This window comes from Taudactylus pleione, unplaced genomic scaffold, assembly GCF_031769625.1.
Source record: "Taudactylus pleione unplaced genomic scaffold, aTauple2 ptg000203l, whole genome shotgun sequence".
In the NCBI taxonomy this organism is placed as follows: domain Eukaryota; kingdom Metazoa; phylum Chordata; class Amphibia; order Anura; family Myobatrachidae; genus Taudactylus; species Taudactylus pleione.
Window position 1 is genome coordinate 4022185 of NW_028284605.1, and position 17125 is coordinate 4039309.

The following is a 17125-nucleotide window of genomic DNA, read 5'->3' on the forward strand; positions in this document are numbered from 1 at the left end:
GTAAGACACTACGTAGTATTATGACCAGCGAGTAGTAAATGCTGATTCTCCCACTTCACAATTATGTCTGGGGACTGGTCTAAAAATGAAGGCTGTACCTCAGTGGTTATAAATACCTAGAGAAAGCACCTTGACTATTCCTGTCAGATTTTTGAAGGATAAAACACAAGAAAGGCTGGCCTCCTCCTCCTCTACTTTCCTGCTCTTGGTCCGCACAGTCAGTGTGCTCTACTAATCTGTTGGGACCGCCCACCATGAAACTGCTCCCGATGGCGACATCCAGATGACGTTAGTCTTCCTGTTCACAGCTTTGATAGTCCCACCCCCTTTCCGCCAGACAAACACAGTCATGCAGTGCATGCCAGTTAGACTGATACAGGGCTGCATAAGTGGTGCTCGTTTGAGAACCCCTGGTCTAATAGATTCAGGAATAATAGATAAATTAGAGGAACACATCTTCAGTATTTTTCTAATGGATCTTATAGTAGAAATAAGATGTAATGGGGGTGGTTCAATGAATTTGGGCGCCCAATGGAGCACTTCAACTGTTGCTCCATTCGGGAGCCAGTGCCATGTGTTCGCGCCAAAAAGCATTGGGTTTAGTTACGTTAACCCCGTCTAAATTCCTGGTTTGGGCACCCAGACAGTTACTGCACATTTCTGCTCGCCACCCCGGGATGTGTGTAGCCGCAGCTATTAATGCCCTAATGGAGCAACGATTGAATTACTCCGCGGCTAAAATAATTCAATCTCCCTCAATGAGTATACCATGGAGGATCACATAAACATTGAAACAAGTCAGGAAAACAGTACAAACCACAAACTTCATTTTATGCCGGTGAATTAGACTATGTTCAACTCATTACTACAGCTCATATTTACATTGTGCACCATACAAACTTTTCATATTCAAGATAATATGAGATATGGTAAGAACTTACCCTTGTTATCTCTATTTCTACGAAGTCCATAGGGTTCCACAGGATACCTTGGGGTATAGGTGTAACGTCAGTCATTGGGCACCAAAGAGTTAAGCTTTCAGCCTCCCAGGATGCACTAGGTCCCCCTCCTATACCCCGCCCCCGAGCCAAGGCATCTCAGTTAGTTACCAAGCCATAGGCCAGAGGAGGAGAAGGAAGAGAGAGAACAAAGATCTGGACACATACAAGAATCACATTCTCACCAGAGGGAGACGGAAAAACCGGTGACCAGAGCAAAGCCCATCTGCAGCACAGGTGCGACAGGGCGGGAGTCCTGTGGAACCCTATGGACTTCGTAGAAATAGAGATAACAAGGGTAAGTTCATATTTTCTACTTCAGGGTCCATAGGGTATCCACAGGATACCTTGGGGATGTCCCAAAGCAGTATCCTTTAAGGGTGGGGACGCTCCTGTGCAGAAAGGAGAATCCGCCGCCCGAAGGAAGCATCCTGAGAGGCGAAGGTGTCAAACCTGTAATACCACACGAAGGTATGGACGGAGGACCACGTAGCAGCCTTGCAGATCTGGACTGCAGAGGCACCACGTCGAGCTGCCTACGAAGGACCCACAGACCTAGTGGAATGAGCCTTCACAGAAGGAGGAACCGGCAGGCCTTCATGAAGATAAGCTTCAGAAATAGCCATACGGATCCAGGCTGCCAAAGTTTGCTTTGAAGCAGGCCAACCCTTTTTACGGAAGCCATAGAGGACAAACAAAGCGTCCGACTTCCTAAACGAAGAAGTGCGGTCAACATAAGTCCTTAAGGCCCGCACAACATCCAAAGAGGCCTCACCCACAGAAAGACCCGGTGAGTTAAAGGCCGGAACAACGATTTCCTCGTTAACATGAAACTGGGAAACAACTTTGGGAAGAAACTCGGGCCGAGTGCGGAGCACTGCCCTGTTCCCATGAAAAACCAAGAAAGGGGGTCTACAAGAAAGAGCCCCTAACTCAGAAACACGTCTGGCCGAAGCAATAGCCAGAAGGAAAACAGTCTTAGCTGTTAGCCATTTAAGATCCACTGAGCCCAGTTGTTCAAACGGCGGTCCTTGGAGAGCCCTCAGGACCACAGCCAAATCCCAAGGCGCCACAGGTGGAACAAAGGGCGGCTGAATGCGGACAACACCTTGCATAAAGGTGCGCACATCCGGGATTGTAGCAATCCTACGGTGAAACCAAACAGACAGGGCCGAAACCTGTACCTTCAAAGAAGCAAGGCGAAGCCCATGATCTAGTCCCGCTTGTAGGAAGGCGAGAATCCGAGACAGACGAAACTCCCGCGGTGCATAACCTCTCGGTCGACACCACTGGAAGAACGTATGCCACACGCGATGGTATATCCTCGCAAAAGACGGTTTCCGAGCTCGCAACATGGTACGCACCCCCGGGACCTCAGCATGGCCATCTCAACAGCCACGCCGTCAAAGACAGCCGAGTCAGGTCCGGGTGAAGACAAGGACCCTGAGACAGAAGGTCCGGTCGTAGCGGCAACCGCAGAGGACTGTCCACGGACAGACCCTGAAGGTCTGAGAACCAGTGCCGTCTGGGCCACGCGGGAGCTATCAATAGGAGCGTCCCTCCTTCCTGTTTGAATTTCCGGATTACCCGTGGAAGAAGGGAGACCGGTGGGAACAGGTATGCGAACCGGAACGTCCACCGGACGGACAGAGCATCCACCAGAGACGCCCCTTCGTCTCTTGTGCAAGACCCGTACACCGGCAACTTGTTGTTGTGCCGGGACGCCATGAGGTCGATCTCTGGAAGACCCCACCTGTCCACCAGCAGTTGAAAAACGTCCGGGTGCAGGGACCATTCCCCCGGATGAACGTCCTGGCGACTTAGAAAGTCCGCCTCCCAATTTAGCACTCCCGGGATGAAGACCGCTGATATGGCCGGAAGATTGCGCTCCGCCCAAACCAGGATCCGAGAGACCTCAACGAGAGCCGCCCGACTGCGGGTTCCTCCTTGCCTGTTTATGTAGGCCACGGTGGTAGCGTTGTCCGACTGGACCTGTACCGGGTGACCCTGGAGAAACCGATGTGCCTGCTGGAGAGCATTGAAGACCGCACGGATTTCCAAGATATTTATGGGAAGCTCCGCTTCTGTCGGCGTCCACCTGCCCTGGAACAAGTGTGGACCCAAAACCGCTCCCCAGCCCCGAAGACTGGCGTCCGTTGTCAACAGGACCCAATTTGGAACCCAGAACGGACGTCCCTTGTTGAGGTGGGTCGTCTGTAACCACCACGCAAGGGACAGGCGAACCTCCGGGGTGAGCACAATCGTCTGGGACTTCAGAGACTGAGGCAGCCCGTTCCACTTGGACAGGATCAGGTGCTGCAGAGGTCTGGAGTGAAACTGGGCGTATTCCACCATGTCGAACACCGACACCATGGAGCCCAGTAACCTCATCGCCGAATATAGGGACACCCGGCGGCTGTGCAGACAACTGCGCACCCTTGACTGTAAAGCAGAGATCTTGTCCTCCGTTACGAAGATCCTTTGCTGTCCCGAGTCCAATAAGGCTCCAAGATGCAGAATCCTCCGAGACGGGATTAGAGTGGACTTCTGCCAGTTGATTAGCCAGCCGTGCCGTTGCAGCAGTGCAATGGTCAGGTCCAAGTGGCGTAACAGGAGCTCTGGAGATCCTGCCACCAATAACAGGTCGTCCAAGTACGGCAACATGCGAACTCCCTGCAGCCGCAGAGAAGCCGCCATGACCGCCATCACCTTGGTGAAAACCCGTGGTGCTGTCGCCAGGCCAAAAGGTAACGCCCGAAACTGGAAGTGGTCGCTGCGGATTGCAAACCTGAGGAACTGTTGATGGCGCAAAAGAATAGGGACATGCAGGTAAGCGTCCTGTATGTCCAATGACACCATGTAGTCCCCAGGTTCCAGCGCCAGAATTATGGACCGTAGGGTCTCCATCCGAAACTTCGGTACCCGCAAAGACCTGTTGAATGCTTTGAGGTTGAGAATCGGACGATACGATCCATTGGGTTTCTGTACCAAAAAAAAATTTGAATAGAAACCCTGGCCCCTCTGGGAGAATGGAACAGGCACTATAACTCCAGCCTGGAGCATAGTGTGCAATACCTTCCGCAGCTCCGTAGCCTTGTTCCGGTCTGATGGTAGACCCGTGGTGAAGAATCGAGCCGGGGGTCTGTGCCGGAAGGAGAGGGCGTACCCGTGGGAGACCACCTCCAGAACCCAAGTGTCTGTCGTAGTGGTCGACCAACACTGGGCGAACTGCAGCAGGCGGCCTCCCACCCTGGGATCCCCCAAAGGGAGGCCCGGACCGTCAGGCCGCAGGCTTGTCATCTGGCTTGGGGGCTGGACGTCTGGTACTCCATGCCTGCTTCCGGGGCTTGACCGATTTCTTAGGGCCAGCCTGTCGAGGAAACTACTGTGGTTTGGGCCTGCCCTGGGCCCTAGATGATCGAAAGGACGATGGTCCAGAACCAGAAGGAGCAGCGGCCGACGGGAGACAAGTCGATTTGGCTGCCGCCAGCGTGGCCACAATCTTATCCAGATCCGGACCGAAGAGAACCTCTCCGGTAAACGGCAACGCCTCCAGACCCTTTTTGGAATCTGCGTCCGCCTTCCAGGATCGCAGCCACAAGGTGCGACGAGCAGCTACCGCTGCTGAAGAAATCCTAGACACCAGAGTACTAATGTCTAGGGCCGCCTCGTAGATGTAGGTGGCCGAATCACGGAGATTGCCAATCAACTCCACCTGTTCGGCCAGACAGTCGGAATCAAAAGAAGCCTCTAATGAATCCGCCCAGCGCTCCATCGCCCTGGCAACCCAGCAAATGGCCATAGCCGGCCATGCTGCCCCCCCGCAAGGGAATAAGCGGACTTCAGGCAGATCTCCACCTTGCGGTCCGTAGCATCCTTAAGGGAGGACATGGATGGCATCGGCAATGTGGCACTACGGACAAGACGGGTCACGTGAGAATCCACCTGTGGAGGGGATTCCCACTTTGCAAAATAATTATCCGCGAACGGATAAGCCACCGCCAGGCGTCTCTGCGGCTGGTATCTTTTGCCAGGCTGTTTCCACGCCTCCTCTAAATGGTCCACCAACTGACCCGAAAGAGGAAAGACTGTGGCATCGCCCTTCACATCTTTGAAAAAGGCATACTTAGATTTAGCCGCTGGGGGAACTTCGTCCTGAATCACCAAGGCTGTGCGGACCGCCCGAATAAGTCCAGGAATATATACTTTGGACTTAGCATCAGCGTCCTTAGCATTGAGAGGTTCCTGATCGTAAGGATCCAGAATCTCCCCATCATCAGACGTCCCCTCGTCATCCTCATAAGGAGCCGACAGAGACGCCACCGGCCGTTTATGCGGCCGCATCACAGACTCCCCTTGCAACACATCCGACAAGTGCTGTACAGAACTCGTCAGGGAGTAAACCCACGCTGGCTCCTGAGAAACCGGGAGCGGGGAAATAGGGAGACTGTGGGGTACCACCAATTGTCGTGGGAAACCCTGCATGGGTGACGACACCACTGACTGCTGGGACAAACCCATCGGTGTAAACGCGGGCTGCGGAGCTAACTGGCCCACTAAGGCTGTAAGCGCTTGAGCGAAACAAGCCCAGGGCGGCTCCTGTACCGGTGCAGTAACCGTAAGAGGCCGCGCCATAGACAAACACTGCCGGCAGAGGCCCTCCGCGCTACCCTCCCCCTCCGCTAACGGTACTTTACACGTAGTACACTGTAGCCGGAGGGGAAAATCACTTTCAGACATGATGGCACCACGTATGTGACCCCTCTCACCAATTATATATTTAAGAGGCGAGAGACAACCCTGCAGCACCGCACCGCAAGGGCTTAGCAGAAAAAACAGGGACAGTATAAAGCTGACAGTTTAGAAAAAAAAAAGTTACAGGCAGCAGCGCTAGCACAGTCACATACAATGCAGAGAAATAACAATTCCTGCACTAACAGCGCTGATCACTCAACAACACAGGGCCTGGTAGGACACAGCGCTGCATACACAGACCTGAGCCACAGCGGAGGAGAGGTATGCGGGGGGACCCAGACCACGATGCTTCCAATGCAGGCTTCCAGCAGCGTTCACCATGCTTCAGAAAAGATGGCCACCGAGGAGCAGAGAGAAGGCTGGCCTGGGGGAGGAGCACTGACACAGGGCCAGTCAGCACAGTGCAGAGAGGGCTGTGTGCAGCGGGGGAGGCGCCGGCTGTGAGACAGGGAAGGCGCGCTCCCCTGGCATGCATTTAATCCCTGGGACGCCGCAGCGCTAACGCTCTGCTGCGGTCCGCTGTCCCAGGGGGTAGTGGAAGCGCAGGTTGGTCGCCTGGCTCCACGCTGCAGCCAGTCCCCAGGGAGCCCCCTGCCTGGGGACTTAGGACTATGTGATCAGCGGGGACCCCCCGCGGGACCCCGCTGCTTACCTCTGTCCCCTTTGAATCCGGCCATGGTCCGGAACATCTGGGGTCACCGCTAGCTGTGACCCCAGATGTCCACAAGCATCCCCGGATCAGTACCGGCGTTCTGGTACCGGCGGGGTGTAGGGAAGACAGCATGGACGTCAGGACTGACTGTCCATGCTGTTCATCCAGATGTGCAGCCACAGCTGCATGAAGAAAAAGCTTCAGGGGCTCTTCTAAGCCCCCCTCTAGCAGGTGCCTCCGACTCCGGCCGGGCACCAAACGAAACTGAGATGCCTTGGCTCGGGGGCGGGGTATAGGAGGGGGACCTAGTGCATCCTGGGAGGCTGAAAGCTTAACTCTTTGGTGCCCGATGACTGACGTCACACCTATACCCCAAGGTATCCTGTGGATACCCTATGGACCCTGAAGTAGAAATTTGCACTGGGTGTATACATATTTTGATGTATGCAATTTATTCATGTCAATCAACATTCTCTCTCCCATACCAAGCTGAGTTGACAGGTTCAGCAATAACTTAATACAGCAGATTGTATCATATTTTCAATAGATTACAATGTGCACTGTAATGCTAAAGATAATCTATATTAGAGCAGTCAAACTACACACCCCAGCATACCCTGCCAGATTTCTTGTTAAGACATGCTAAAACTGTGGAAGGGAATGCTGGGGAGTGTAGTTCCACAGAAGTTGGAGTGCCACACTGTCCCTGAACTATATAATAAAACAAAGCGCTGATAGAAAAAGATTACAGTTGGGTGTGCACATTGCAGCTCTTCGCGATTCTTATTAAGGGAAAAAATCTAATTCCACACACTTTGCCCTCCCCCCCCAAATATTAAATACAAAATAATAACACAAGCCCTCCATAAGGTTTATGAAACGATCCAGTCATATGCACATTAAGGACCTCATTCAGAGGCAGTTGCACGGAGCAATTGGACGTAGCGAGCGATGTTTTTTTCAACTGCGCATGCGTGTACATGGCAGTGCGTGTGCGTAAGCCTGTCTTTCTGACCGCAATCCTCTTGCTCGCTAGTCACTACGAGGTCGTAGCTGTGATTGACATTTCATGCCGTTTGTGGGTGGTTACAGGGGAAGGTGCTTGTGAATGGGGGTGTGGTGGTGCGCACGCAGGCGTGGTTTTAAGGGCGTGCATATATTACTGAGCAAGTCATCACACACGTCATCTCGTTACAATAACAATGCTGCTGGTCACATTGCTAAAGGTAGCCCAGGGTCTACCTTAAGCAGTCCGAGTGCAGGCGATGGTTTCTGACTCAACCGATGTCTGTAGGCAATTAACAATGGAACAGGTGTTAATCATTGCATTGGATTATAGCAAACTGGTTGCGTAAATTAGCATATATTTTTTTAAAAAAGACAATTGTTTTTGGTTTGTTTCTGTATGTGATTTTGCAAATACATTAGTTTGCAAAACCATGATACCTCAGTTTTTAAATCATAAGTTCCTTTTTTTGCACATTTGCAAAATACCTGTTTTTTTAAGTTTTTGTTTTTTTTACTTTTAAGTTTTGTAGCCCATATGAACAATTTCATTTCTAAAAATCAAATGTACACATACATTTAGCTTTGAAGAACAGACAAAAATAATTTCATTATTTTTTTTAAGTTTTTTTTTTTTTTTTTTGCTTTTGTGAACTCCACAACTGCAAATTATAGACTTTAAATTTTGGGGTTTTTTGTTTAAAATACCCAAACAAAACATTGTAAAATATTCAAAAAATAGAATTTCTGGACAAATATGGTTTGGGAATTATTACAGAAACAGAAGCATCCCCCTCCTCACCCTCCCAGGCTGCCCCATCACCCTCCTCACCTTCAACACCCTCCCAGGCCTCCACATCCCCCTCCTCACCTTCTACTGCCCCATCCCCTTCAACAACCCCCCAGCCTGCCCAGGCCTCCACATCACCCTCCTCACCTTCCACACCCTCCCAGGCTGCCCAGGCCAAACTAGCTCAATTGGAGGAGAGCGAAAATTGGGCAGCTTCTGCCCCAGAAGATTTGGGCGAAGAGGCAGAAGGTACATATGTTAAAGATGACATTGTGCTATGTATATGTAATTTTTCTAAACAAAAAATGCTATATGTGCCAATTTGCTACATACTTAAAAATATTTAAAACATTTAAAAAATGATTTTTACACAAAACTGCCAAAAAAAATAATTAAAAAAATCCTTTGCATTTCAGATGTGGAAGCTGAGCCCATGGAAGAAATTTTCAGGAGGGAGCTGGGAGTAATAAAGGAGGCTGTTTGCAGGCAGCAATACATAGGCTGCAAAATGCAATTTAATTTTTTTATTTTTCTCTAAAAAAATAAAATTTTATGGTTTCAACAAAATGCGTGGTCTTTAATTTCATAACATGGTCAAGAATAATAAAATAAAAACTTAAAAATGTAGAACTAAATATTATAGTAACAATCAAATAGTTAATTAAAACAAAACATGCGATTGAACGCTGCTTGCATTAGCATCGAAAACGAACCATCGAAAGCACAAATGTAACTACATCAATCGGCAATACGATCACGATGCTGACGTAGCTTGCTGCCTGCAACCGACTCTAAATTAGCCCGTAGAGATAGGGGTGTGCTTTCATTATGATGAGTGTGTACACGCTTACGATGTGCGTTGCGATTGAGTGCTCGTTTCGCATATTCTCGGTCACTTTGGGTGCAACCGATCGCTCGCGAGCGACCGCCTCTGAATGAGGTCCTAAGTCCACCAGGCACGCGCAGGACAATGCATTGACTCATGCCGCAGCCAATGTCTGGTCTGCGCAATTACTGGTAGAACTGAAGATAGGCCTGCAGGAGAGGACATACTAATGTAGGAGAGGTAGGAGTGAGAGAAGGACAGAAGAGGGTGACGAGAGAGGAGGCAAGAGAAAAACAGAAAAAGTGAAAAAGGCTAGAGAAGAAAGGTGAAAGCTCTCAGAGGGTGAAAAATCAACAGAGTAAGGGAGATATGGAATAAGAGGAGAAGAAAAAGAGGTGAGGGTGCTGAGGAGAGATAGGAGGGGGGAGGGAGAGAGAGAACTGTGCACTGTGGCACCCTGGGGTGCCTCGGGACACTTGCAGGGGTGCCTCAGGATGGTGGTCCAGCACTAAATCAAATTATTTATGGTCAATGAACCTAAGGAGGACATATAATCACATTTTACTTCACTTTACTAGTTTACATTTTTTTTTTTAATTTCTCAATAACAAACTTTTGGTTTAGGGGTGCAGCGAAAATAATGCTGATACTCTAGGGCGCCATGATTCAAAAAAGTTTGGGAACCACTGGTTTAGACACAAACAAAAAAGCTTCTATGTTATGCAGAATTTTCAGACTGTGTCACTTTTTATATAGTTAACGGTAATTTATATATTTGCAATTGACATTCGTTGTAATTTCGGGTTATTTTTGCAATTCATAGGCCCCATTTATCAACCATGGTAAACACCAGCGCAATTTTTCATTTAGTATCACTATGATACAAACGGAAAATGTACTGGTATTTACCAATACTTACCACTCCGGCGAGGTCCCGCGAAATCCTTCTCCTCTGCAAGGTCCTTCACTGGGCTGCTGGCAGCCTAACGCTGCCAGCAATGGGACTCCTGTGGTATGCGGATGCGCGACAGTCCATCTGTACATGTGCATGACACGGGGACCCAGCAGTGCCTGGAAGGCTTCGCTGAAGCCGGAAAGGCACCGCCGGGTCTTGACAAACAGCGGTATATTTTGATTTCCTCAAGCAATATTCTGATTGATTCATATTGGAAATATTTTGCCAGTAATTTTTAGGATTATTTGTGTATGCACACGAATAGGTTAGGATTCTTATCCAATTTTCGCTCACCTTTTAACAGTTGAGAATAAAAGTTGTTTTAGTTTTACCCAATTTTCTAAATCTCCATTCCTAAAGTGTCCCCCATAAGGAGTTCTTTTTCTTTTCTTTCAATATTGGTACATACACTGTCCATCCTGCTTTTTTTCTTGTGGATGCCAATATGGGTTATTTCTCCCTGTCAGGGGGTCAGAGTGTTTTTATTTATTTTTCTGTGGGGCCCAATGTGATTGTCCCTCACAGAAAAAATAAAAACAATGTGTTTTACTTTTTTCCTGTGGGGGGTCAATGTGTTTGTTGTTTTCTTGTCGGGGTCAGTGTGTTTATTTTCCTATTGAGGCCAATGTGTTTGTTTTTTTCTTCTTGGGGTCAGGGTGTTTTTTTTCCTAACGAGACCAATATGTTTTTGTTTTTTTTAAGTAGGGACTAATGTATTTTATTGTTTTCTGTTGGGGCCGATGTGTATGATTTTTTCCTGTCGGGGGTTAATGTGGTTTTATATTTCCTGTCATGGGGTCAGTGTGTTTAGCCCCCAAAGGAAAATAAACAATGTGTTTATTTTATTTTCTTTTACAATGTTTTTCATCTGTGTATGCATCTGAGTTACACTGTGCATGCGTCCCAATGGGGTTCATACAGAGTTGCAGTGCAGATGCATGCATAAAGGAGTGTATTTGAAATGTGTTGGGTATTCCTAGGCGGTTACTAGGGGTTGAATAATCAGACGCAGATGTAGAATAGTATGGGTGTTATAGGAGTGATATGGGCGTGTTGATGACATTGGTTGTGTACAGAGACGCTGAATTACTCACATTGGAAGCCATACTCAGATGCATGATCTGCACCTAGCATATGGCTGGTGAAACTTTCAATGGTGCGACCGATGGTGGCATCTAAAGACACACATAACATGATTGCAGACACTGTACACACTGACAGTGAAGTCTCAGTCCTTGCACATTTGGATGTACACCAGGGAAGGGCTGTGTAGTGGCATTAGCAAAAAGTCAAAGACGCAATTGCAGCAAAAGATGCAAGGGAGGCTACAACTGTGTCCAACTCAGAATCAGGTCCTATGAGAGATCCCGCCTCCTCGACAGCCCCTGCCCCCATTAAGGCTGCTTTCATAAATTTCCCGGGCTGGTTTTCCATCCCAACCCACCCGATTCCTTCCATCGATGTCTAAGCATAACTGAATTTTTTTTGTTTTCTTTGCCTGGACACGGAGCATAACTCGCCCCGAGGTTCTAATTGGCCCACGGGCCAGTCTGTCAAAAAACAGGGCTGACTATCGGTTGGTGAAACCATTGAAGGTCATCCATTGCATAGTTGGTAGCCATCGATGGTTACCATCAATGGTAACTACACCAATGGCCATCCCTAGATAGGGATGGCCATCGGTGGGTTAACCATTGATGGTACCATTGGTGGGTAACCTCAATGATATGAAACCATTGACAGTGGAACCATCAATAGTTCCACCCACCAATGGTTAGCCCTGCTCTATGACTAATCGGGCCAACCAGAGGTGGTTGTAGGGGGGGGGGGGGGCACGTCAGGGGTTGGAGCTGATGGGTCTGTACCATCGACAAAACCATTCATTGGTAAAACCATCTTCCATCGATGGCCATCCCTAGGCTGGGCATCAGAATACCAGCATTGAATGGTGGCTGGTTTCAACATCAAATCATGCCATGGCCATGCAACGACCATCTGCCATGGCATCCAAACCATCACAATGTGAACCCATGCACAAGAGACTCACAGACGTGCCACAGCTGAGCGGGATTCTGCATGGCAGCCGGGTAGCACATCGCTTTCAGACCATTCCATGGCAGCAGACATCAGAAGGCCGCCACAGAATGGAAAATGTGCTAACATCTAAAGAAAAACATAGATCTGTTAAACCATTGAGTATCACTGCCCATCCCTAATTTGAGCTCTTCTAAGCGCAGCTGCTAATATGTGAACACAGCTGGGGCTCCTTGTGCCACATTCAGTTAATGGCGAAAAGCCGAGATCTGCGAAAAAGTATCGCCGATTGCAACTTTTTGCCAGTGTGACAGTTTCCTCCGTATTCAATTCCAAAGAGTTTTCGCCGGCGCGAAAATGCTATACAATGTAATAGCGAAAAAGATTCGCCTATGAATAGGTGCAGAAAAAAAGTGCAGAATTGCGGTTTTGAGGTGCAAAGGTGGGGAATCCACCCTGCACCCTTGGGACAGCCCCCCAAAGTTTAACTGTATCAAAAAAATCCCCCCCAAAACTGAAGAACACCCCAAAAAAATTACTTTGAAAAAGGGGACAAAAAAGTACAAAGTTGGGGTACAAACTTAAAAACTAGCGAAATAAGCTTTTGGGGGGGTCTGAAAGTATGGGGGAGGGGGGTTTTTGATTGCAGGTGCTTGCTGAAAGTGCATATTTTACATTTTTTTTAAACTTCACTTTAGCGATTTCTAACCATGCTTGCACCCATTTTCAAGTACCCCAAGTTTGCTGGGACTAGTTATTTCCTCAAAAAAAAAAAAGGCCAAATGCTTTTCTTCACCACTTGTGCAAAGACACTATATATAGAGGCATTTGAAAGAACTTAAGTACCCCAAATAGCTCCAGGGGGACTAAACGGGGACATCTATACTGATCCCCAATATTAGCGCTTCTTTTGGGGGGTGTCAGACTGATTTCCCCAAAACAGACAGCACTTTTCGCATGTTTTTCGCGTCCTTTGGAATTGAATACGGCGAATAGCGGGGGCGCGCACAATAACTTTCCTCGGCTAAAACACACGGTCAGCGAAAAGTGCGGCATGCAAAAAGTACGGGACTTTTCACGAGTATGCCCCAATGTCTCCCCACTTCCTACAGCTTCCCCCCTATACATCACTAATATCATGTTGCACATAGTGAAGGAAATGCCGGCTGGGGGTAACCAATACGATGAGAGGTATATAAAAGCATAGTACACACACAGCTTCCTGTACAATCATGGCTGCGTCTACTGTACTTTCCCTTTCGCTTCTCTCTCTGGCCGCGATCCCCGCCGCCCCTGTCTTGGCTGACACTTCGGTCACGTGTGTCCCTTTCACTCAGTGGTAACGAAGCCCCGCCCCGTGTGCCGGCTCGACTCCGCCCACACCACCGCCCCAGCACTTCCTGTACGAGCTCCGGAAGCTGAGGAGACAACGAGAGAGTTGCCGGTTGAGACTGGGAAGATTCGTGTTGCCCGCTGCTGTGATAACAGGAAGAGACCATGAGCACAGGTGACTAGGGGGGAGGGGAGAATAATAGCGTTGCCTGGGAAGATCCCACTGGGAAACAGGGTGCGGTCCGGTTACTGCTATCTACGGGGTCACAATCACTGTTGCTGAGTCATGGGCGGGGCCTGGGACACACGGGGAGGGGCCTATTGTTGGGGGCGTTGACTGTGGGTTATAGGTGTGTCTTTGGGTTATAATACTCAGAAATTGTTTATTATAGGTAGAGAGAACAGAGTAGACAGAGGAAGGTGGCCTACTGTGGGGCTTTTAGTAGTTGTGGAACTATAAGTCACACAAAGCCCTGTTAGGCAGGGGGCTCATTTATCCATAGCTGCTGGAATGCCCTTAGACAAGATTATGAAAATATATATATATTGTTTAACTATCATTATTGTTTGCAATGGATCATATTTTCAATAATAGGATAACTTTAATGGGTATTTGCATTATTATCAACCTCTTTATAGTACCATCATGTTACACATCACCGTACAGAGACTGTTTCATCATAGACATGTCTACACTACACTACACATACATTACACTCATAGATTATGAGGGGAAATTCAGTTACTAGCAATGGTACTTCCAGGATGGTTGGTAGAGGGCACAATGACCAATAACTTTGCTATTTTTTCCATTGAACCCCATAAGGATGCACAGGAAAGCCTGCTATAATAGATCATAATGTGCACAGTCAGACATTGCAGGACATTTTTATATCCCCTACATGTTATTTCAAATCAAGAAAACATACTTATATATAAATGCAAGACAGAGATTAGGTGCAGTATTTAAAGCAACAAAGATTTGTGAAGAAGTGAAATACTGGGTGCTTGTCTAGAAGAAAATTATCTGAAGTGGCCCCAAGAACCAATAATGGATTCTCATAATATATTTTCTTGGAAATAATCCAGTGTGTGTGAATAGCACTTCCAACATTCACTGTCCTGTTTATTTGTCATGTAGTAGTAGCGCTACAGCGTTCTTCTCTGTCATACCCCTTTTACACCAGAGCTAAAACACGGGTTATTGCAGGGTTAACCCGGGTAGCTCTTTGGTGTGAAAGGTGACAGGGTTGGATTCTGGGTCGAGTAACTTGCAGGGGTTAACACGGGAATGTCCTGTGAAACCCTGCAGTGTAAACATGGAAAATCCTGGAGCGTGCCGCATGCCGGCCGATTGACCGGCTTCAGTGGCGCTTGGAGATGATGTCATCTCCAAGCGTCCACTTCCACGCCGGAAGAACCAGGTCACTGCAGAGTCTGCTCCGGTGGGAACGGTGCCACCTTGGGAATATCCTGGGTCGTCGCCGGCTAAATTCCAGGTCTGATCAAGTTTGTAACCCTGTTCTAACCTCCGGGTCAGACCCGGAATTTAGGTATAAAATCGGTATAACTTTTATCTCAGTTGCTGATTCCCTGTCCAAGAGTCCTTTCTTGTATACTATATCCACAACATTTTTTGATCCATTTAATCAATCTGTGGAAGTAGGTGGGATAATTACTGATCCAGCAAAATAGTTTAACTCACCTGAGCATGATTAAAGATACATAGATAAATGATCTGTTGGGGGTACTTGAGGATTGCAGTTGAAAACTGCTGATGCGGGTAGTAGACACCACGTCGGGGCGTACTGCAGATCATAGTGGGCCCTGGGTGTGCTGGAAGTTGTAGTTCTACAAAGTAGTTTTAGGCTGCCAGGACTTACTGTGGGCCAGGTCGTGCATCAGCTATAAAGATTTTTAACTGTTTATAACCACAACATCCACTGATAGGGGAGCAATACATTTTGCAGTGTCAGGCCAATTGCCCAATGTTGTCTGCAATATTGCTATGTGTGGTCAGGTTTCATGTTTGATTGTTATTTTAAAGTGGAAATTAAGATAATTAATTGAAAACCCATCTTTTGAAGCATAGAGACTTAAAATTCCATGTAATGCTGGCCACACACACATAGCGATATTTTACCCAATCTGGCCGATTCCGTCACATTGGAATGACAGATCATGTAAAATATGGCCAAATCCTGAGTAAATCGTGAGTCCCCACTCACAATCACGATGCTATGTGCGACCAATACGATGCGCGTCCCCGCTGGTCGCACATCGCATTGTCAGATCTGCCGTGCAGTAGGGCAGATCTCACAATCTAGGACCCGATGCTCTGTGAAAGTCTGGATGCAGGAGAGATCGTATGAAGATTAAACACCAAATCGTGTGGAGATCGTGTGCCGAGCTGCCGGTGGAGAGTTTCAAGGGAAATCGTACACAAATCGTACACATCGGCTGATCGTGTGCAGATCGCTATGTGTGTGGGCACCTTAAGAATCCTACAATTATACATGTAAAAATTATATCTGATTATTTCTACTGACTTGTGCCATTACTATAATGATATATGGTTTTACAGATACACCTGAATATTGTAAGGTGGAAACAATGTTAAATCATTTCAAAGACCAACCTACAGATGCTTAGGAACTTTAATTCCTTTAAATATTTTTTTTCTCCTAAAACACTGCCTGATGTAGCTTAAATGAACTTTTAACCCTTTGTTTGCCAACTCAGAAACAATGGCATAAGTTTGGTATGTCTAAAACTTTTTATCAATTACATTTCTTGAAGTGCACCCACAAATGTGCGTTATCTCCAGTGTGCAAGTGGAAGGTTAAAATGTGTCCCATTAATAGCTTAGGATGAGGCCTGGTTTGCACTTCTCTGTGCAGGCGATAACATTAAATCCCAGAAAAAGTCTTGGAATAGCTCAATAAATGCTGGTTCTTGTAATCCTGTCTGATAAATCAGTATCACATGATCCATGTGGGTGCAAACCAGGTTTATTCATTTTCCTAATTTATACTTGGCAAGGCACCCCACCAAGCCGCTGAAATCCTCTTCTCAGCAAGCGCAAACATTTGCGCCCATATAGTTGCAGCTGCTTATATTACATATCCACCTGGACTTCCTGTGCACTCACGCCAAACTACAAATACGACTCCACGAAAGAGACTGAGCTTCAACATTTCTTGTAAATGAGTTCTTATTGTCAGTACAAGGTTTCAAGTTGATGTTTATATCAGAAGCCAGTGGTAAACGCATTATTTCTAGAGGGGGGTTTCCAAATGCTTGATTTTAGAGTGATTGTGGCCAGTCCATGAAGAGGGCATAATTAACACTTATCCAGCTTTAATATGCGTCATACAAAGTGACCAGAGGGCCTGATTCAGAGCCGCTCGTAAGCTCCGAGCGATGTTCGCACATCTGCGCATGCGTATGGGTCGTAATGCGCATGCGCCAACCAGTCATTGCGGTCGGAAATTGAGCGCTCGCAAAATAGTGAATGCCTGCTAATTTGAGTGACAGGATGAGGTGTTTGTGGGTGGTAACGGGAAGGTGCTTGAAAACGGGGAGTGGTGATCCGAACGCAGGCGTGCCAAACGGTCAAAACGGGCATTTTAAGGGAGTGCATAATTAACAAAGCAGCGTCATTGGCCACATCACTTGGTTGTTTCTTAGCCTGAACTGTTCGCATGGTTGCGGTAGGAAAATCCTACCACAAGCACTGCGAGCAGTTCAGACCCCTTTCGATGTACTCGAATAATCA

At 47.6% G+C, this 17125-nt stretch overlaps 1 protein-coding gene across 1 annotated transcript in view; it reads left to right on the plus strand.

Annotated features, from left to right (window-relative positions):
* Positions 1 to 13426: 13426 nt before the first annotated feature.
* The window catches only part of BLMH (bleomycin hydrolase), a 94335-nt gene continuing 90636 nt past the window's right edge, over positions 13427 to 17125 (plus strand). Inside the window, exon 1 of the mRNA XM_088477797.1 lies at positions 13427 to 13522. Within this exon, the coding sequence (XP_088333923.1) occupies positions 13513 to 13522 (10 nt within the window). The 5' untranslated portion in view covers positions 13427 to 13512. The remainder of the gene's footprint in view (positions 13523 to 17125) is intronic.